General features: G+C 37.9%; 1 protein-coding gene across 2 annotated transcripts; it reads left to right on the top strand.

Annotated features, from left to right (window-relative positions):
• The first annotated feature begins 112 nt into the window (after nucleotides 1-112).
• TUBGCP6 (tubulin gamma complex component 6) lies at nucleotides 113-22969 on the top strand. 2 transcript variants are annotated; one of them, XM_059473237.1, is made up of 27 exons: nucleotides 113-175; nucleotides 498-606; nucleotides 706-1517; nucleotides 3012-3175; nucleotides 4584-4794; nucleotides 5324-5497; nucleotides 6531-6652; nucleotides 6964-7039; nucleotides 7480-7589; nucleotides 9348-9439; nucleotides 9534-9673; nucleotides 10410-10559; nucleotides 11231-11312; nucleotides 11390-11478; nucleotides 11653-11768; nucleotides 12380-12518; nucleotides 12610-12726; nucleotides 12968-14279; nucleotides 14711-14766; nucleotides 15020-15212; nucleotides 15479-15647; nucleotides 16921-17062; nucleotides 18038-18232; nucleotides 18488-18620; nucleotides 18854-19067; nucleotides 20140-20339; nucleotides 22107-22969. In XM_059473237.1, exons 3-27 carry the CDS (start codon nucleotides 771-773, stop codon nucleotides 22196-22198), a joined length of 5235 nt encoding a protein of 1744 aa, XP_059329220.1. In that variant the 5' UTR covers nucleotides 113-175; nucleotides 498-606; nucleotides 706-770; the 3' UTR covers nucleotides 22199-22969. The 2 variants fall into 2 exon arrangements, with proteins under 2 accessions (XP_059329220.1, XP_059329221.1); XM_059473238.1 differs by lacking the exon at nucleotides 498-606 and having other exon boundaries at nucleotides 130-175.

Here is a 22969-nt window from a genome sequence, read left to right as displayed (position 1 = left end):
CCGGGCCTGAGGGGCGGCCCCGCGGGCTCCCTCGGCCCCCGCCGGGGCGGGGGCGGGAGCGGGAGCGGGACGGGCAGCGGGGCGGGCCCGGTCGCGCTCGGGTGACGTCGGCGGCGGCGGCGGGAGGAGGCGGCGGCGGCTCCGTCCCGCTCCCGCTGCCCGGGGAGCGCCGCAGGTACGGCCGGGGGGCGGGAAGGGCGCGGGCAGCTGCTGGCGGCGGGGGGTTCGGGGCGGGGGGGCCCGGCCGGATGCTCAGGGTGAGCCCCGCCGCCGGCAGCTCCTCCGGGGGTGCCGACACCCTTCCAGTCCTGGGTGGGTGCTCCGGCGTGCCCCGGGGATGGCGGGAACCCTCCGGCCCAGCCGTGCGGCCGGCCCCGGTCACCATCGCCTCCCGCGTCTTGCCCGCGCGGCCGCGGCTGCAGGCACCGCGAGGGGAGGGAGGTGCTCCCGCAGGATTCCGGGATCAGATCTGGACAATCTTCCTTCTTTTATTTCAGTCTCCCGAGAAAAATTTGGCATCTGGAATTAAGCTTCCTGCACCATAACTTCATTGATGATAAAAGTTAAAGTGGGTTTTTCATAGCTCATGTCCTAAATGTGTGTGAGGTCAGTTCTCTTTTCTTTTGAGCTGTCTCAGTTCAAGTTAAAGCATACTTACCAATTTCTTATGCACCTTATGAGTTTTTTCCTTCTGATATTTTTCAGGTCTTCCTTCCCATGGGATCAGAGACCCAGACTGTACCTGCCAAAACCTGACAGTTCCATTTGCAATGGAGAGCATTACACAGCTGTTCAATGACTTGTGTGAAGCACACCTGACAGCTCTGCCATGGAAAGTTCACTTAGGCAGGCAGAAGATCAGCAAGAGAAGGGCTAAGCAAAATTTGAAAAGGGTTGCTTATAATGCCCTGTTCATGAACCTTTTTCAAGATGAGGCTCGTAAGCTGCAATCAAACGTTTCCAGACTCCCGGTGAAAAACAAAATTTTGATGCTGTCTTTCAACTTGAGAGTCGCTGGCCTAGGTGCTCAAGCAGATAGACTGGAGAATCTTGTGGAGGAACTGGAAACAGCTGAATGTTTACCATTTACTGAAGTTAATTCTGTCTTAGATCTCTTAGTACAGCTTGCTGGGACAGGTCCCCCTCAGCTGGTACCTCAAAAAAAGGACTATTTTTTGAACAACAAATATGTTGGGAGGAATGTCAAATACCAGGGTTATGATTATTATGATGTGAGTGTGTTTGAAGCTGACATACAGTCTCTGATAACAAACGAAGAATGTCAGTTCAACGACACGATTCAGCAGACCCTGCAGATCATGGAGGCTGCCCCTGGCACTGGGCTCCCTGCCATGGGGCTGTTCTCCCAGAGCTGTCCTGCTGGGGACAAGTTTGAGAAGGAAACGCGCGTCTCGCTCTTCGGTGCTCTCGTCCACAGCCGCACCTATGATATGGACATCAAGCTGGATTTACCACCAGTGCCTGACAATGCAGATTTGTCTGGACTTGCAATTAAAGTATGGTATCATTTGGTTTGGACTAAGGAGTGCATGCATGCTTTCATGTGTCACTTTAAAATATAGTTAAAAATGTGCATAGTAGTTTAATTGGTGATAGAAGCCTACAGCACTGGAATTTAAGATGGAGCAGGGATCCTTTCCTTTGCAGAGAACCAGATATTCTTTTTGGAGATGTATAATACCAAAAACCTTGGTCTTGCCCTGTAGCTGTGTCAAAACCCATCATGTGGCCATAGCCTTTATGAATTGAAGCCATCAGCTGTATCTATGCCTTCCCCACCCTAGCAACCTTTCGCTTGCATTTTTGCCTGCTTCTTCTGATGAGCTCCTCTGCATTGCTGCTTGCTTGTCAGTGCTCAGACTGACTGCCTAAGCATCCCTGCCTGAATGTACTGATTTGCTGTTCAGATTGCATTACCTAACTTGCTGTATTGTTGTCTTGGCTTGTTATATCTTAAAGCATTTTTTCTGGGTTTTTTTTTTCCATTTAATGGCCTAGTTCCTATTGTCCTATTACCTTTTCAGTGTGTACAGTTTCTACTGTATCTTTTTTCCCCTTTTGCTGTCCGTTCTGTTTATTTTTGCTGGCTTATTCTTGTAGAAGTACTAGGTACACTTTCAGAGTTTTTCTTCTTTCTTTCCATTTTTACTGTGTGTAGGTAGGCTTATTTATAGCCTACCCTTAGATCCTCATCTTGTTCCCTTTACTTAACATATGGATAGATCTTGCAACTCCTTTAATTCAGGGTCTGAACTGAAACTTGAAGGCAAACACATTAAATAGAAAAACCCTCTGCCATTCAGTGCTCACATGTGGATGTAAATTGTAACCTAGAGGAGGCAGAAGCTTTTTGAGTTAGTGCTGACCTCTTTCTATCACACTGGAAAATTTGCAATTTCTTGAGGAATATGCTGCTTTTTACATGGATGTGATTTACATGGATGTCTTTTACTAAAATTGAGGATAATTCTGCACATATGGGTCCTGTTGAGTGGGAGTTGAGGATGTGGCATATACACTGTTTGGACACTTACAGATTTTCTGCATATGAATTAGGGTACAAACTGTGGTTAGTCATAGTTAACAAAATGCTTACAAATTTGAAGATTTGTGGCCTGGATCCTTTGTCTGGAACAAATGGTAAAGCAGTATTAATGCTACATTGTTGAATGTCCATACCTGAGATTCTCCATTTGTAGCACTATATGCTTGCCAAACAAGAAAGTTTAAAATTTAACCCCAACAAGTGTAGTATATTATTTTGAAGGTGATTTGTTTTTTATGTATGGGCATTAATACCTATAGAGACTCATAAGATTAAAAGAGTGCCTACAATAAAAATTTAAGCTTGATATAATGGGAGGGTAGCTGAGAGAGGTTGGGTCACGTTGAGTCATTTGGTCATGAATGATTGCAGAACATCTTTTTCATTAACAAATGTGTCTTCAGTAAAATGTTTCCATGTCTGACATTTGAACTCTTTCTGACAGGTTCCCCAAAGTATAGACCAGTCAGAAGATGAGGGATTCCAGTCAGCATCCAATCTGACTCCTGATTCTCAGTCAGAGCCAAGCATGACTCCAGACATAGACCTGTGGGATGCAGTGCTTACATATGGACCCAGCAAACGAAGGTGTTGGGAAAGAATTGGCTAGTACGTGTCTGATCTTACTGGTAAATTTACTGTGCACCATGTGCAAATGTGTGAAGGTGCATTGCATCTTAGTTCCACATGACCTCAGTATAAATAGTGAAATGAGCATGTCTAATTCACAGATTTCAATATGCTGCATTAATAGGGATAAAGGAATAAAAGTTGTGTGATTTCAACAGACCGATTCTTAGAGTGCAGCACTTTCTCAGGAAGAGATAAAATCAACTTTGTCAAAAAACGAAGGGATTAGGAAAACACTGTTTGTGTGAAATGCAGCATTTTTCTATCTATTTTGACTTCTTACATGCTATGCAATTTGTCTCAGTATAAAATGATTCCATATTTTCAGTTTCAAAAGAGAAAGTGGTAATTGTAGAGCAGTAGAAGATTTAAACAAATATCTCCCTGTATTGTAGAGTATTGTATTCCTTTCCCCATCCTGTAGACAGATGAGAAAATTGTAACAGACTTCTTGGTGGTCTAGTTAGGCTTGTAGTTCTTTCGGCTTTTGAGCAGAAGATGCATCTCCTGAGAGAAAGCTCTCTGCAGTCCTGTTCAGGGTTCCTGGCTCCCCTAAAATGGAAGGTAAAAGGAAAAGAAGGTATGGCAGGTGTTCTGAGATTTCAGATGGCCAGTGATGAGCCTGATTCTTGGAGAAGCTTTGCTCTGAATGTTTTCTTTAATTTTAAATAATAATCTAGTGGTGTGCTGTTGCATTGTTGAACAGTGGTTTTTTATCTCTGAGACTTAGAAGCTCAGAAACTCAGAAATTCACTGTTCTGACTTTTCAAAGCCACTATAGCCCACTTGAGCTTTTTCCTAGAACAAAACAATTTTTCTTGCTGCTTTTTAGACTGTAGGGGTCTAAGAGCCATATATAGACCATATGCCTGACTGATTTTGTGTAGTACCTGCTACTAGAATTCAGAGTTTTTGGAAGAATTGGAAATAGAAATTGTTTTGGAGGGGATAGTAATCTTCACTACGAACAGGCAAAATGTGTTAATGGAAGTTGATTCTAACAGTTGGAGTGTATTTCTCTTCAACTTACTTGAATATTAGCATTAAATGAACCATGGAAATATGGCATATATTTTCCTTGTTTTCCTAGTGTGAAAACTGCATGAAGGAGGGCCATAAAAGCAGCTGGTAGTTCTGTGCCAAGGATTCTGTCTCTTTGAACTGATGTTCAAATTATCTATGTATTTATGTATTTGTTCTCTGCACTGAGTTTGAGCTCTGGTTTCATTGACTGCACATTCCCTTACAAATGTCTATTACAAGTAACTTTTCTGTGTGGAATTCTGTCTGTGCAAAACTCTGAAATGCTTTTTTCTTCCTGTATGAGATGTATGTAATTCTTTTCATTACACAATTACCTTGTAATGTTGTGTTTACTCTGCCACAGCCCACCTGGTAAAAAAGAGGAACCGTATCTTACTGAAGCTGGGAGAGAAGCTTTTGACAAATTTTACAAACTTCGAGAAGGGGAATTGCAGCTGTTTGCTAATACTGTACTTCAGCTTCCTCAGCTTGCGCTGGTGAAAGAACCTGAACTGGTTAAGGATGTCTTGAATGTCCTCATTGGTGTGGTATCCACCACATTTTCACTCAATCAGGTAGGGAAGATTTTTATCTGCCCTTCCTACTCAAATCTTTTTAGTTTTTTCCTTCATAGAGGTTTCCTCCTCAATACATTTATTTCTGCTGAGATCTTGCAGTTGTGACTAGTGTTAAGAAGTTGAATGTTGCCTAATGTCAACAGGGCAGTATTTATCTATTGCAGTAATTATGTTACTGTAATAGGCTAAGATTATTTGTAGTTCTCTAAAGGGAAAATAGGTTTATGAGTACTTGAAAATAGGTGTGTAAATAATTTTGTAGAATTGGATTTTCTTTAAGGAATTAAGTAAAGAGTCTTATTCTGTAAATTTTAAAGCATCATTCCTACTCCTCCAATTTTGCTACAATTCCATGTTTGTCTCACTGTCCTAGCTATATAGTCTCAGTCACCTGAGTATCTAAACTGAGAATTTGTCTGCTATTATTTTTGTGTGTAAGCATTTGCTATTTTAAATCAGAATACAGCTCTAGAAATCATTGAATCTGCCTGCCTTTTCTTTTTTTCTCCTCCCTGTATCCTCTTAGGCTGCTCAGTCCTTTGTGATAAAGGAGGGGGTGTATGTGTCTGGAACATCACCAGAGACAATGCATAACCTGCTCTCAGAAGTTGCAGAGTATGGAACCTATTACATGCGGCTAAGTCGCTTTTCTCTTCAGCCAGTTTTGGATTCCTCATACAGCAAAGGACTTGTGTTTCAGGTAAAACAATTGCATTAAATCAACTGGGTTTAATGGGCCAATTATCTGAGGTAGAGAAGGTCACTGATTTAATGTAAAGCTGGAATTTCTGCATTCTGCAAAACTGCAGGATATTTTTAGTGTAATGCTCCATCCCAGGTCAGCAAGGAACAGTGCTGATGTATTTAAATCACAGCTCTCTGTGCTGAGGGCTTGCTTCCACTGAAACATGCAGTAAAATGTCTTTGTTACCTTTTGTTTAGTAATATTGTTCTGTTGTGGACTAAAGAATTGAAATTTTTAAATGCTTTTAACACGTTTCTTATATGTACAGAAAGATGTATAAAATTAAAATACAAGAACTTTCTTAGTACACTGTATATATATAAAATATATTTTTCAAAAATAAAAACTGAGGTAGAAAAAGATGGTTTGAATAGCTTTAATTACTTTTCCTTGGTTCAAAATTATGCATGCAAATTTTCCATGTCAGTCCTCGGCATATTATGTTGAGCTGTATGTACGCACTGTAATATCTGGTGATTTAATCTCTTCCTAATGTATAGAATTAAGTTAGGATTAGTTATGAAAATCTATTCATGCTGAATATTTGAATTACAGCAATGTTATTCAATTTCTGTTAAGAAGGTTTCTCTGTTAGATAAAGTCCTAGATAAGTGTTTTGCAGTATCCAGTTTAGGCACGAAAGTAGGGAAGCAGGTTTCCCTGGGCTGGTTTTATAGAGAATGAGGAGCTCCTCAAAGGACAAGTTAAAGAATCTGAGCCAAGATGCTTTATTTCACTGTGCATGGCTCCAGGCTCTATGCACTGCATGTGTGAGGACTACAGAGGAGTCATCAGGCTCATTGCAGTGTCTGAAGTTGCATGGACCCTCACTCGCCCCTTACTTTAGTGTTCAAGTCTCCCTTACCTGCATATGCCATTTATTTTACTAAAAGGTTTTTTTTTCATGCTGATGCAATCGATGAGAGACATTGATAGACTGTTAACAACTTTCACAGTAAGACTTTTAAGTATTTTCTGTTCATGCCAGGCATTCACAAGTGGACTGAGAAAGTATCTTCAATATTACCGAGCCTGTGTTTTGTCAACACCTCCTACTTTGAGTCTTCTAACAATCAGCTTTCTATTCAAGAAATTAGGTCGTCAGCTGAGGTAAGAGAATGGTATTAAATGTTTAAACTTTTCCTTGCAGAAAAAGTGCATATACACTGAGAAGGCCATATTACATGGGCATTCTTATTTAGTCTGTCAGTATTTTTCCTCTGTTTTACAAAATTTTTTTATATCCAGACTATTCGAGGGAAAACATACAAGGTCTTTATACTCAGTTTCTTAGTTATGCCTGTTGTCATTCAGCAGATTGAGTGTGATTGTTGTACAATATTGAAATTCAGCAAAGTTCATAACTGATCTTGGAGACTCCTGGTTGAAGTTTTTATATATGTTTTAATACTGTTTTTTAGGTATTTAGCTGAACTGTGTGGCATAGGAACGACAGCACTGGGGATCAGTGGTGGAGCTGGTGCTTCATTTCCTACGGTGATTTTTTGTTTGATATTTTTATGTTTGTTTTGGGTTTCAGTGTTAATATTCTTCAAATATGTTGGATTTTACATTAAATACTTAGTGCTGGTCTCTCTACTAGCAAAGCTATGATCCTGGACCTCCAGTTAAAGCACTATAGTCCTTTCTCCAGATACTTAAACATATGGAAATTTGTCCAGGGTTTTCAATTCCTGAAATAAACAAAGGGCTCAAAATAAGCCTTCTAGTCATGTGAATCCAACTGTAAACATACCTGTCTCACTCTAGAGATGATAAAGTGAGCTTGGGGTAACTTGCTCAGGTGAAGCAAATAGATGGAGGACATGAGATGAAACTGCCTTCTGAGTCTAGTGAAATATGTCAAGCCATGTATTTTTGTTATTAAAGATGTTGTGAAGTGTGTTGCCTAATGTTAAAATATTTTTCATTTTTAGGGTGTTAAATTGCTTTCATATCTGTACAAAGAGGCTCTCAACAATTGTAGCAATGAGCATTATCCAGTTCTTCTCTCTTTATTGAAGACAAGCTGTGAGCCGTACACAAGGTGTGTCGATACTGTTTGTTCTCTGCATAACTGAGTTTAAGAATTATGAATTGGTAATCTGGTGAGTGACTCTGCATGTTTAACGGTGGCTTTTAATAATTTCAGTAAAAAATACATGTCTGTATATGCAGTATATATTAAAATTGGTTAATTTTGCTGTTCTGACCCTCTTAGCTAAGTAACAATGTAAGGAGTTATGTGTGGCTAGATTAGTAAATAAATATGTGTAAATAAGACTTAATTCTTGCTGCTGGTCATGGAAGTTCATATTGAAATATCCTCATACCTCAGTTAAAATCCCAAAACTGGAAACTGACAAGTTTCTTTTATTGTACAAACTGGGGAAGTTCATGCTTTTTTCCACTGTCTTTTTGTTGTGGGCTTTTTAGTAAGCAAAAATGAATAAAATATCTGTTGTTCATTAAGTACATGTAACTAACTGATAATAGGAGTAACTAAAAGTAGAGTTCCTTGGATTGCAACAGTTTTGTTAAGCAGTGCTCATCAATTAAAAAATTATTAGTTTACAGACATCTGAAGAGATGGTAATTTTTTTAATAGCTATTTACACGAATTATAGCTGTAGTCCATCATCAGTTTGCAATGTTACATAATAGATGTAAAAATACAAGAGAAAACAAAAATCTGCCAAAATGCTCTAAATTTAAGATTCCTCCCATGGCCACCCTTCTTGTGTTTTCTTCCTTCTACATGAAATTATCTTCGGAGAAATTTAATTTCAGATTTACCAGAAGCCTCACTGAAATATCTTCACAGCTCTTACCCTGCTATTTATAGAAGGAAGTCAGATTTCTGAAATACCAAGGGCATCACATGGAACCTAAAAAAATCTGGATTGCTGCATTGATTCCTAAATTTGCTGCAGATAGCTATTGAAGTATCAATTATACATGATCAGGACTACCCTGGAAGGAAGCCTCTATTATCTGCATAAAGTGTTACCCACTCATTTATTAACCTGAAGGAAATTAAATAATACAAGTTGTTGCTCAAATAAACCACAGAAGCATCAGATTTAACAATTTAAAAGTGCTTAACTTTTTACTTGCAACCTTGAAGTTGAGCAGCGGTTGCTGTGTTAAATGCTTCCTCTTTGTTGCACACTGTTAATTAAAAAAAAAAAAAATCTCCCAGGACCTCTGAGCCTTTTTATCTATAGCCTCAGATTGTATAAAAGTAGTGGGCTTTTTATTTCTTCAAAAGTTTGACTCACACAGAAAAAATATGAAAAAGCATGAATAAATATGCCAAAATAGTAATTCTCATCATGGCATATATATTAAAAATGTCTCTGGGTCTGGGGAAAAAGTACATGGTATTGCATCTTTATTTTATACCCTTTTAGTTTCTCTCTGCTGAAATTACCACTGTTTAAAACAAATCCTTTCTGCTTTTCTCTTGCTGTGCCCTTGATGTGCTGCAAAGTTTTCTGTATATTTTTATATATATTTAGTAAATTGATGTGTAGGAATAAAATAATTGTTTTAATTGAGGCACTGTTCTCTTATCTAAACTAATTATCACTAAAATAGTCTATTAAAAATAGCTTAAGAAAAGTGTAGAGCCACAATTTCCTGTATATTTAAATGTCAGTGTCACAGCACTTAATTGATGGCTTTTAACCTGCATATATCTTGTGTCTTTTGGGATTTTAGAGAGCATACTAACTCCTTGGTTATAATAAAGAAGAGAATGCAAGAGAATTGATTTTCAACACTGTACAATTTTTTTTTTCAGATTTATCTATGATTGGGTATATAGTGGTGTGTTCAGAGATGTTTATGGAGAATTTATGATTCAGGTGAATGAGGATTATCTTTGTTTCAGAGGTACAGTATATATATATGGAGCATTTCTAATTAGTATAATTTGTGCTGTTAATTAAATAACTAAAATATGTATTTCCATCTTTTTGTTACACAGATAAACATTACTGGACTCATGGTTATGTTTTGATTTCAAAAGAAGTAGAAGACTGTGTCCCTGTATTTCTTAAGCATATTGCTAATGATGTATACATATGTGGGAAAACCATAAACTTGCTGAAATTGTGCTGTCCTAGGGTAAGTTTTGGGTTGCTTCCTTCCTATTACATTACTCTCTAGAGCAAGAGTGCAGGTTTTTAGCAAGTTCACTCCTTTAACAAAACTTGGTATTACGTAAGTAGGATGATGAAGGGCAATTACTTGCTCTCAGATACCTGTGAGCTGATTATCCACTCTACTTGCTACTACCTCACTGCAGAAATAGACATTTTAGCACCATCAGATTTATTGTATACAATGTACATTATGTATTTATTTCTTTGTATTGAAAGCAGAAATGTTTGTGGCATTCAAACAAGTGCCTTCCACTTCTTGCACTACTCCTTTTTGGTCTAAAACTGCCTCACTCTTACCAGGTCATGGCTCAGTTCTGCACAGCTCTTTTAGCTGTATCACTGCATTTTCAAAAAGTTTTGTTTATTGGTATTTTGCAGAACGATTCTTGTCCTTGATAAGAAGAACATGTTCAACTATTTTGTGTCTTCTCTCTATATGTCCAAAAATAAAACAACCAGAGAGGTGTCTAAAGTCTGTAAACATTCCCAGGGAGCAAGTGTTCTCCTTAACATCAGAGCTGCTCAGTCTCAGCAGAGCAGCTCATTATCAGCTATGTGGTGTCACATGTAAGCCTAATACCTCAAGTGAAATAGATCCTGTATGGAGGTTTTGTGAAGCAGGACTAAGTTAAAAAAAATGTGTAATGTGAATTCATAATATTTAAAATGTATGTAAAAGGAAATCTCTCATTTTTCAGCATTATATATGTTGGTCAGATATACCTGTTCCCCGGATTTCAGTTATTTTTTCCCTTGAAGAACTGAAGGAAATAGAGAGAGATTGTGCAGTGTACGTAGGTCGAATGGAAAGAATTGCTCGATACAGTTCTATAAGCAAGGAGGAAAAGGTAAATGAAAAAGGAGCAAATACCTCATTATGATTTTTTAAAAATAGTCAATTTTCATTTTTGTTATAACCTCTAAAGAATTTGTATTTACAGTCAGATTTTTAATGGGTAAATTACAGTTTTAATTGCAGCAAATAAAAATTATTAAATATTGAAATTATGTAATATAGCTTTTAAAAGTATAGGTGGTGTGTTGATATTTTTTAGCCTTTTCATATATTAAATGAGTGTTAGACTTTGATCTTAGTTCTTTACATTAGGAGATTTGTCCTCTTACTGAAAAGACTGTTAGATTCTGATTTAACAAATGAGATAAACTAATTAGTAACCAGATAAGACTGTTTGTGATTTCCATGGCTAATTGTTTTTTCAGAACATTTTAACTACAAAGAAAATTCTGGCCTTCAGATTCCATCAATTTAGTTTATATATCAGATGGAATTCGTTTGTTTTAAAGTCTGGAGTATTAACTTTCAAGACTAGTTTGTAGATTTTGCATTTACTTGTTTTATTCATATTTTTGTTGTATTAATTGATTAATAACCATTATAAAATGTGCATCTGTCTTTGCAACTGTGTATCAGTGTATTTCAAGTCTAAAATAATAGAAAAAATTCCACCTTGGCTTTTTCTTTTAAATTTAATTTTATTTTCTTTTATTTTATTTTTAGGACTTGCGCATGGAAATAGCCAAACAAGAATTAATTGTTCATGCTCGGGAAACTGCTAGCAAAGTACTGAAAGCCATTAGTGGTAAGTTATAGTGGCATTTTATGTGCTCTCTAGTGATTTTGTTAATGTAAACTAACAGAATCTTTATTTTAACACAGACAAGCAAATATCAGAACGAATGGCTTTGGATGCAAAGAAACGGGAGCAGTTTCAGAAGCTGAAGGAACAGTTTGCAAAGGACCAAGAGGTATCTCTCTGCCATTCTAGAGGCAGACTATATTTCTTAGGCAAATAAATGAATGGATATGTTGTACTGAAGTTGAATTAGTAGCTCATGGTGTACAAATAAGAACTTCTTGTAGATGTGTGTGTTACAGCTGGTATTGGGAACAGCTTTTAAAAGTGTTAAATATTTATGCAGCGTCGTCTTGCAATAAAGCAAGAGGAGATTGATGATGATTTCAGCTATGCCCGAGAGCTCAGAGAGAGAGAAAAAAGACTGAAAGCTTTAGAAGAAGAACTGGAAAAAAAGGCAAGGTAAATGTATCTGAGTTGTCTTCAAAATTATCATAAAGATCTCAGGAAAAAGTAATTGTATGTTAAAATTCACAGTATTTTGCAGACTTTATTCTACAAGGGTAATATTTGCAGTTAGAAGATGGATGTAAGAATTTTTGGCAATCAGTGAGCAATTTTGTTACAAATTGTTAGTGGCCATAAAATCTGGGACCCACTGATTTGTGCCAACCCTATGCTGGGTTTTGCTATAATAAAAATTTCAAGAAAAAAATTGACTGCATCTTAAAATTTAAAAGCAGAGCCCACAGCAAAAATGGTCACGTATGTCAAAGCAGAAGTAAAAAGCAGTTGGAGTTTGATATTTCACTTTCTTCTGTTTCATCTAAAATTACTTAAACCAAATGAATTACCTACTAATACTAATACTAATAAAAATAGTTACAGAAATACATGTTGACTAAAAATGCAGTCCTGTGTTTTCCACCTGTTTATTCTGTGACTGAAGCCTCTGGCTTCTACATTTCAAGAACCAATTCTCAGTTCTGAAGTGCTAAAAAGTTTTATTCTTTAGATGGGAAGATGAAAATCAGTGTGCAAAAATCTGTAACTTTCTTTTTACCTTCATTTAGGCAGGAATTAATTGACCATTATAGCAAACTTTCTGATGATGCAGCCCGTAGGGAACAAAGAAAATTATGGAAAATTCAGCGCCACAAGTTGGAAACAGCCCGTCTTAAGTTTCTGTTAGAAGATCAAAAACGCATTGAGGTACCTCCTAAAAAGATTTAAGAAGTGTAATTTAGAAAATTTGATACTTGGTACTTAAAGACTTTTTTCTTTTTTTTTTTTTAATTTGTAGGAAATGCTTGAAAAACTTCCAGAGGGAAGCTATAGGAGAAAATTAGATATTATTCCTTATAAACAGTGCCAGTTGGCTTTGGATAAAACCCCTGTTGAGAAAGAGCCACCTTCACAAGTGAGTTTATTTTCTTACATAAACTTCAAGTTGCTGTTCCAGGTTTCCCTAAAGGGACTTAATTTCATAGTTCATTTCAGTTCAGTAAACACAAGGTTCACTGCAACAGCAAGGTGAGTAGTTATCATTTATGTACTCATCAGAAAAATTGGGAAATTTTTAATCCTGTAATAAAGTAATGCCTTAATTAGTAGGTTGATATGTGACCAACCATACAGTGTAATAATTATTTCTTTTTTAGGAGTCTTTTGTCAAACCTCTGCCTTCTAATGAGACAGTTGGCAGAGAAGAATCTGAGACTGAACAGGGATATGCTGCTTCTGCTGACAAAGCACTGCCTGTGCCAGAGCCAGCAAATAATGATGCTGATGAGCATTTTCAGCCTAAAGCAACAGGATCTGAAAGCAATCTCCAAAATTCAGAGAAAGCATGCAGTTCTCTATACAGTGCTGAGTCCTTGCCTGAATCCAATGTAAATATAGAAGATTTCTTATCAAAGTCACAAGATGAACAGTCTGTTGCTGTCAGGATGCAAGGATCTTTGCTCGATGAAGCATTCCAAAATATTAACTCAGATCTTTCTCAGACTTTGCAAGTGAGTGAAAGTCAGGCTGTTGTGAGAGGACCACCAGAAGAAGACAGTGCACCATTGCATCAGCAGAGCGAGTATGATTTCAGTACAGTTCTCAGACCGTCTGCAGCTTGGCAGGGACATGTCAGAGTTGGGGAAAACTTATTTGGTGTGGACAACAGAAGGCCTCGCTGGAATATTCATGGACATGCATCTGATGCCAACATTAGAGTGGGAGAATATGTACCTCAAGTGGACACTTACCAGCCACATTCAAGTCCTTATGGGCATTCTTCAGATTCCCATATAAAAAGCAGCAGCTGTACTTCTGAAGTTGAGTCTAGGCAACCTCGATGGAATATTCATGGACATGTTTCTGAAGCTCATATTAAAATTGGGGAATATGCTTCAGAGATAGAGACCTCAAGGCCCAGGTGGAACATCCATGGACATGCTTCAGAAGCCAATATTAAGATTGGAGAGTATGTGTCAAATGTAGCTCCTGCAAGGCCTCGATGGAGCAGCCATGGTCACGCATCTGATGCCAATATCAAGATTGGTGAAAACGTGTCAGAGGTGGCCTCAGCCAGGCCTCGTTGGAACATCCACGGGCACGCCTCGCAGTCACACATCAAAATTGGAGAGCTGGTGTCGGATGCAGAGCCTTTGAAATCCCGTTGGAGCCCCTTTGGACACGCATCCCAGTCTAGCATCCAAATAGGGAAGTGGGCCCCATCTACAGAAAGTGATCCTATACCTCATCGTAAAGCCATTTCGGGTTCTTCGTCCGACTCCACAGTTCAGACACTTCTGTACAGTGAGGAGTTCTCTCCCGCTGAAGGGGGCAGGAAGGATGCAAAACCATCACAAGTTAAGGAAGAGACTTTGCCTCAGTCACAGATATCTGACAGTGTTACAGACTCTCCTGATGCTAATATTCAAGATGATAAAAAGGAAAATACAATAGAAAAGAAAGAAGAAGGTAAAATAAAATTAGGTTTATTCAGTCAGCATTTGTTTAAGGGCTTATGAAAGTAACTCCAAATGTTTATTTTCTAAACGGGTCCTTTCTTCCTTACTTATTCCACTTAATTCCTTGCATTACTTTTCATACAGTGCTAGATTTCAGAGGAAAGAATTTGAGCTTAGACTTGTCTCCTGTATGCAAGAAGCAGAGCATTAAAAAATGAAACTTTTAGCCTGGAATTTTGTGAAACAGGACCTTTAGGGTCCTTAAGTAGAGAACATGCATAAAACTACCTGGGTGGAGCTGTGGGGAGGTACTGTTATTGGTGTGGTTGTTTCTGCGATAGTTTATACAGGAATCTTGAACTGCTTTAGGAGCAGATCTGAGGTATGAACCAAGTATTATAAGCAGGTCTAAGTAAATGCTGACTTTAATTGTATTTACAGTAATTGCAGATGTTGTCAACAAGGACCCTTCTCCAGATTCCACACAGAGCTTACAGGTAAGAAGCAAAAGGGGTTGTTGAGAGGACTTATTTTTCTTTTGAAAAATTGAACTGAAAGTAAAGGTAGTAAATTCCTCTCTGATCTAGTAGTTGCTGTAAAATCATTTTGTTTCTACGTGTCTGAAACACACAGGCGAGTAGGCTCTTCTCTTTTCATTTGAACAGCTAGGCAGTTACCTGTAGGAACACATTAAGCCTGAACAGACAAAGCCAACATCTCTCATAAAATTTGTCCATTCATGAATTTTAGAAAGAAGAACCTGAAAAGGCCATTTCTCAAGATACCGTGCCTCAAGAAACTTTATCTTCTGAAGCTAATGCTGCCACAGCCAAGGAGAGAGAAGGGGAAGAGGAAGATGCATGGAAGAAAGAACAAGCTTATTTGAAAGCCTTATCTGATCAGTATTGTATTGAAAAGTATCAAGATAGTTATGATTTGATGTGTGAGTAGAACTGCTGGAATAGTAGATCAATAGAAGATGTGATGAATTTGAGCTAGAAAGCTGAATGTTATGACTTACCAGTGAATTACCAATGTTAGGAACTGTAATAACCAAACAATTTGCTCCAAGGCACAAAGATGAGAAATACATTTTGACATGTTATGATTTTCTGACCTAGAAGTCTTTGTATACAGAGGTTAATAGGAACATATTATTAAGCTTCTTAACTATAATAACTTATATTATTTGTGTATTTTTAAATGTAGCAGAGCCACCAGTTTCTCATCTCTTGCATCACGTGATACCAAGATCATACACATTTCCTGTGGACCCTACAGTGCAGTCTGCAACAGATGAAACTGCTGTACAGCTGAGTGAGCTCTTGTCTCTGCCAGTGCTGATGAAACGTTCTATTACTGCTCCACTTGTATCTCAGTGAGTATTTGTTAGGAATTTTGCAATTAATTTTGCAATTAAAGGAGTTGCACATAGATGTGTTAAATTTGCTTTTAGGTCCTAGAAATAATTCAGTAAATGGTCCATTAGTAATTAAAAAGATCAGATCTGCATGATAAATAATAACATAAACTTAGACATTTATATGCAAATTAAAAATGTGAATGTGTGTTTGTAATATAAGCACTCAGAGGGAAGTCTTGTAGATTATGCAGCAGTGATTTTGACACCATTAGTTTCCTCGTTCTTTTAAAAAGAAGGTGTATTCTTTATGTGTGCTAGTTTATATTTGAAAAATGAAAGCGAAGGGAGTAAAAAAAATCTTTAAATTCTTGAAATCTCATATTGATCAGGGTATATTTCATGCTTATGTGGGAACTCCAGCTTCAAGGCTGTTTTGAGGTATAATGGAAGCAGTTCTTGTTACCATTGGAATATATAAGGAAACCACATACATGTTGGATGGTTTAATGAGTATATCTAATAATATTTTAAATAAAAGTTTTTGTTACTTTGTACAAGATTAGCTTTTGTCATGAAAACAATTACAGACACTTTTTTAGAATCTGCTTTCCTTTAAGTTTCCATCTGCTAGCTCTCAGTGTGCTATACTCAAAGTTTGGTGCAATGTAGAAAGATGTTATTGTCTAACCTCATTTTAAACACCTGGTTGGCTGCCAGAATGATCTGTGTGCAGATTCACACATTCAGCAAACTGAGCCTGAGTTTTTGTGCTGCCAGAATAACCCTATCCCTGATAGGCAAGTATTTAAAGTATTTAAAGCTAAGTTGAATACCTAGACGGTACTGTAGGCTGTGTATAGATCTAGATGCTAAACTGTAGTATAGATCTTAATATCTGGTGTCAGAGTTTTTTTCAATTAGTATATTCTTACTGGGGATTTAATAGTCTTTTAATTTGTGTAGGTGCAGAGATCAGAATGCTATTGATAAAAAATTGATAAAATGTTGATCCAGGTCCAGCAGCATATTCCAAAGATCACTGTATGTAGCCGGTCTTAAAATACTTCCCCAGTATTTTTCAGAACCCAGTTACCTGAAGTGGTAGGTTTTAGTTCTGATATATAATGGATGAGGATTTTTTGTCTCATGTTTTTTGCCTATATGAGTAACATCTTAAATAGCAGGGTTAAGTACTGGAGTATTAATCTGATGTAGCCACAGCTGAATGTTAACAGTAAGGAAGGAGTTGCATGTAAGTGTAATATCTTTTCTGTGTTTTTATTCTTAGTGTTTCTCTTGTGAACAAAGCAATAGTTGATTACTACTTTGTGGAGCTGAATGTAGAGAAGCATTTTGAAGCACTGAGACACTTTTTATTAATGGAAGATGGGGAGTTTGCTCAGTCACTCAGTGACCTGTTGTTTGAGAAGGTATTTGCTTTGTTGTCTTAACCCCAGGGTTTGGGGTGTCTGCTTTGCCTTCATGCCTCTGAATTGATTTGGATGGGAATGAGAGAATGGTGTGAATTGGAATCCTGGCTTGTGGAGTTTTCCTCTTTTGTGCTGTGTTGAGAAGTCTGTAGCAAGGAACTCTGTTAATGTTGTAAGGATGGAATAAAAAGGTCTTGGACAGATAAGCACTCCTGGAAGGGTACCTCACTATTTCCTGTGAAAGCTGCTGCACTATTGCTGTCCCCTCCTGTCTGCTGGCAGCAAGGCTGGAAGAGCCTGTTGCCATTTGCTAAAATCCAGTGGAAAGCTGCCCACTGTGTTGCAAACTACCTACTCTTACCTTAAATATCCTCAGCTAGAGAGCAGAGGGGAGGCCATGTGAAGAGAGTGCTGGCCCTCTGATGAGGCAGTGTTTTCATGACTTACTGCTGTGTTCATGGGGAAGACAACAAGGTAGGACAGATAGCCTGGGTTGATTCAGATTGTTGCCCATGGACATAGGCAGCTGTAGGAGAGTTAATGCATTTTTCTGAGTTCTGAAAATGCTTTAGACCCAACTAGGGAGAGCACTTGGGGATTTAGACTTGATGAATAGCTTTATTTGTAAACCTCTGAGAGTGCTGAGGTGATGAGACAGGCAGATTCAAGTCAGATAAATTCCTTGAATCCCTGGCTTTCTAAAGACTCTATTCCCTGCAGGAGGAACTGAACCACAGCAGACATAAGAAAATAAATCAGTGTAGGTATGAGATTACCCTTCAGGCTGTGAACAGAAAATAGTTCAGAAGTTGCTTTTTATGCTGTTCATGCATCCCTATGGCAGAAGTAAAAACTTCCAATCAAGGCAGGGTAATCACCACTTTATCATTGTGCTTTAATTCACCTGTGTTCAAGAGCCAAGACTTTTTATTAATATGATGTAATTAGTGGTTTGGTTTTTTTTTTTATCTCCAGCTTGGATCAGGACAAACACCTGGTGAATTGCTGAATCCACTGGTTCTTAATTCTATCCTAAATAAAGCACTACAGTACAGTCTTCATGGTGACACCCAGCTTGCTTCCAATCTTTCTTTTGCCCTCAAGTATCTCCCAGAAATGTTCACGCCCAATGCACCGGATGCTCTGAGCTGCTTAGAGCTCAGGTACAAGGTAAGAGGTCATGGAGCAAGGTAGAATACTGCACTTATGCCATGGTTCTTATGTACAGTGGTGAATATGTTAATAAGAATACAGTATCTAAGAATGGAGTAAAATAATGTGTAATGGAAACGACAGGATTTACTTAGCCTGCCCATTGCATTGCATTATTAAAATACATAATAATTGTTGAAATACTTGTATTTTAAATAATGTTATAATTTCTAACAAAAAATGTAGTATGATCAGCACTGTTGTTTCTTGTAGGTTGACTGGCCTCTGAACATTGTCATTACTGAGAGCTGCATGAATAAATACAACAAGATTTTCTCCTTTTTGCTTCAGCTGAAGCACATGGTGTGGACTCTCAAGGATGTTTGGTTTCACTTGAAGCGCACTGGTGAGTGTGACTAGTGAAAGAGAGCATCCTGTTCAAAATGCAAAGGAAGATGTTCTGAGAAAATTGTGGCTTTTGAAGTTTGACATGACTGTATATAAGCAATTGTCTAGCAGAGGGTGCTGAAGGCATTTTAAACAGGATTAGACTCTACTAATAAAAATCTAAATTCCTTAAAAAATTCTGATTTTAGATGGTCTCTGTGGTTGATAATATATTTCTGCTTTTGTTTTCAGCTTTAGTGAGTCGTGCATCAAATTCTGTCCAGTTTCGACAGCTCCAGCTGTATAAACATGAGATGCAGCATTTTGTGAAAGTAATTCAAGGTTACATTGCTAATCAGATCCTTCATGTTACATGGTGTGAATTTGGAAACAAACTGTCTTCTGTGGGCAACCTGGAAGAAATTCACAGAACACATGCTGAATACCTCAACAAAGCAATCTTCAGGCAAGTTACCATACTTGCTTTTACTTCAAATGCATGTTAAGGGAGTGGCCAGTCCTAGCCTAATGTATTTGTGCAAAACTGACTTTTACCTGACACATTAATTAGTCTTTACATGTGAAAGTGTTCTTATGTAAGAAACAAACTTCATGGCATCTCACAAGGTCTGTACTTTGATACTTTTTCTCAGCTATCCATCCTTTTCATTTCCCTGGACTCCTTGAGTTACCTCCTGCTCCTGGTCACCATGCCTCTGCAAGCTTCCAGCTGCTCAGGACAGCTCTAAACTAAGGGCACACATGCCACAGTTCTTTTTCTGTCACTCTGTCCTTTGTAAATTACTGCTGTTTCATTCAGCATCATTAGTGTGCCCAGTAAGCCTTGCTGAAGGATATGAGATGCATCTTCTGTACAACGTGTGTGCTTTTAATATGTGTGCAGTGGCCAGGGCTGGACTTGGAAAGGACAAAAAGATTTGTCTAGCTTTATGAGCAGTGCAAGAGACAACCATCTTTTAGGAATCACAAGCTTTTAGCCCCTTAGTTACTGTATGTGAGGCGTGGTGTGGTGTGGTGTGACTGAAAGGAAAGGAGCTACAGTTTATTTGGTTTCTTCTTGTACAGTGTACACTGAAATGATGAAGTGGTGAGATGGAGGGAGATGATACAGAACAGAAATTAAAAGCAAGAAAAGAAATTTCTCCTTTCATGTCTCTGTTTGCGAGTTTTAATCAGAAAAGGCTTGCCTAGAGCTGCTCTTTGGATAGCAGGTGGTAGGATGAGAGGAGATTAAAGTTTAAGGAAAGTCAGAACATGTTGCTGTTAAATGTCATCTCTTTTGCAAAGGCAAATGTCTTTCTAGAAATCAGATTCTCTAGGGCAGATATAAGTTTCTTGGAAGTGCAAGTAAACTGTGTTAGATTTAGGCACCTTGTTTAAAATTTGTTGGCTGCAGTCTTGGGGATTTTTTTAAAGCCATTATCTTTAACCTAAAGGGTTGTCATTCCTTTGTATTTATAGTCTTACAACCAGTAAATTACATCAACTGATTTGTGCAGTTGTTTTTGTTCTGTCAGGGGTCTGTTGACAGAGAAGGCAGCCCCTGTGATGAACATCATCCACAGCATCTTCAGCCTCATCCTGAAGTTCCGCAGCCAGCTCATCTCGCAGTCGTGGAGCTTTGATGCAGGGAAGCAAATGGCTGTCCATCCCAACTTTGGTCTGATGCAGCAGTCCTACAACACCTTCAAGTATTACTCCCATTTCTTATTCAAAGGTAAGAAATTGCATAAATTCTAGATGGAACAAAAGGTCAACTGGCTACTGGAATATTTTAGTAATATAATGTAAAAGTAGGAAGATTATATGCTTAAGGAATGTTGGAAATATACTTCCCAAATGAAAACTGCATTGTTGTGGTTTGCCAAGATCAGATCTGCATGTACATCAATTGAGATGTACACACATGAAATCTACCAGATATTTGAAAACTGACTGTAAGTTTTTGCTGATTTACAAAATAAGTATTTGGTATTTAGCTGTACTTTTGTGCATACATTTTTTCTTTTCTCTGGAAGTGAGTTCTGAAACTTTTTATTGGCAGCAGTGAGAGATAGATACCACTCAGAAGTAATTTTAGATATATATGCAATAGTTGAGTTTTACCACTAGTATGAGATTTGGAAGTTCTGATTCCCACGTTGGACTAAAGCTCAGAGAGCCTTCCAGCATGTGCTCCAGGCAAGCTTTTCAACTGTGTTCAACTATTGACAAATGTTCTTTCCTTTACTATGGTAAAATTTCATCTCACTCTCAGCTTAGGCTATAATGTGCTGAAATGGTTACCTTCCATATGTCTTTCAGATCTTGCTTGTATTTAAGTACATTACTTATCCTTCGTCTGTTATAAAGGCTGTTTGTGGGATCTGGGTTCCTTTTTTTAGAAAATCTTGAATTCCCGAGGGAGGTGCATCTGCTTTTCTTCTATCTATTCTTCTAAAATATTTTCTAGTTCAGACTATATTCTTCAGGAAATGAGCTGCCCTTTTTATTCTTTAAGGGTGTCCAAAAATGGTATCAAAGGACCAAAAACAGATATTTCAGGATGAGTTAGAATGGCTGCTTCCAAATTCTACAGGAAGTCAGAACACCTGTGGGAGCCACCTAAGCCCATACTACGAGATCTATGGTTGCTTCATGGACAGAGATTAATAGACCATTCTGTAAGGAAATCTGATGAGTGACCCATTTTTTTACACCCTCTTTGTTAAGCACTACAAAACAAATATGTGCTTGTTCATCTCCACTTGTACCTTCAGTCACCATGTATTGTAAAATGCTCTCTCTCCACAAGGGGTTGATCCAGAATCCATTGAAAGCCAATACAAAGTTTTCTGGACTTCAATGGCTTTGGCTCGGGCCCTAACTTCTAAAAAGACACCTCCCCTTCTTCCTTGCATGCTGCTGCTGCTTGCTGATTCCCTTGGTATTGGTGCATGGGATGTTTGTGAGCTTAGGGAGCTTCTGTTGGCTTTTTTCCTTTGTACTGGAGGATGTTTAGAGCAGTTGGTGTGTCCGTTCATAGAGCGTGAGGGCTTTGTCCTAGGAATTTCTCTTGGCTTTTCTCTCTCACAATGGACTTCACTTCAGCAGAGCTGCTTCTTTCACAGAGGTCTCCTGAGGACCTAAATGTGCTTCCTGGTCAGTTGTGATTGTGATAGGAACACACCATCTTTATTGTGAAAGATTCTGTGATTTCTTTGTTTCTGTGAAAGCGACATAAGAAGGAAATGCTTTGTTAGAATAATGCACTTTCACTTGGAACTGACACATAGTCCTTCTTTTGTATTTATTTAAAATATTTTATAATTCCAGAAAGAAATACTGGACTTTTCTTATGTTAAAATGTACATTTGTTCTCAGATTTCTGCATTATGATTTTCTTGGTTTTTTTTTTTTAATTAAAAGGCACAGATGCTGTCAAGGATGAATTTGCAATATTAATCTTAGTTGAAGCTTACTTTATTTATTTTATTTTTTCCAGTGGTAACAAAGCTTGTAAATAGAGGATACCAACCACATTTGGAGGATTTTCTGCTGCGAATTAACTTTAATAACTACTACAAGGATAACTGAACTCTATAGAGTAAGGATCACTGATAACACAGTAAAACAGAAACTATATGTATATGCTTATGATTTATAGAAGCTTATGCAAATGCCATGCAGGAAGCATTTTTCTTCAGTGAAATAATCTGCTATCTAAAAGCCTGAAGAGTATAACCACCATACACAGAGCATGATGATGTTTAAAATCCACTAAACCTGCCTGTTGTTTGATCTGCTAAGAATTAATATTGTCATTATTGCAGAGATAGCAGAGCTGAGTGCCTGGTCTTAACACAGGAGAGAGTGCAAAACTGTATATCTGTGAATGTGTAAATGTTGTATTTTCAGTGGTGTGAATTTCCCTCAATGTAAATACATGTATGTGAAATAAATTAACAGATACTTTCTAAAATTGCTGAGAGATGGGTATGAGGTACAAATGTTCCCACAGATATTAGTACCTGTTATTTGATGTGGTTTATTTTCAAACTGATATTAATTCTTAATCTAAATATAACTAATTTCTTTAAGACTTGTAGTCACAGTGGAAGAGAACATGATGTGCCAAGGTGGTCTGTTAGGAGATACAATATTTGAACTATTCAAGCACTTGGTGATTGTTGGAACACTTGTGCCAAACTTAGTTTCTTTATCCTTAATTGAAACTATGCATCTTATTTTGTGGTGATTATTTAAAACACCTAAAACAGAAATTCAGCATCACTGTGCAAAATAAAGCTGTAATTCCCAATATATTCCAACTACTGCTTTCAACTAAAGCATCATATTTGCATAATA

Source organism: Ammospiza nelsoni, chromosome 5 (genome assembly GCF_027579445.1).
Source record: "Ammospiza nelsoni isolate bAmmNel1 chromosome 5, bAmmNel1.pri, whole genome shotgun sequence".
Taxonomy (NCBI): domain Eukaryota; kingdom Metazoa; phylum Chordata; class Aves; order Passeriformes; family Passerellidae; genus Ammospiza; species Ammospiza nelsoni.
This window is presented reverse-complemented; position numbering and strand designations above follow the sequence as displayed.

What these genes read in the sequence shown, in the direction of transcription:
- TUBGCP6 (XM_059473237.1), top strand. Translation starts at nt 771, where the DNA reads ATGGAGAGCATTACACAGCTGTTCAATGACTTGTGTGAAGCACACCTG. An exon ending in AGTACTGAAAGCCATTAGTG is followed by an intron (nt 11,313 to 11,389) that starts GTAAGTTATAGT and finishes ATTTTAACACAG; the next exon opens with ACAAGCAAATATCAGAACGA. An exon ending in AAGATCAAAAACGCATTGAG is followed by an intron (nt 12,519 to 12,609) that starts GTACCTCCTAAA and finishes TTTAATTTGTAG; the next exon opens with GAAATGCTTGAAAAACTTCC.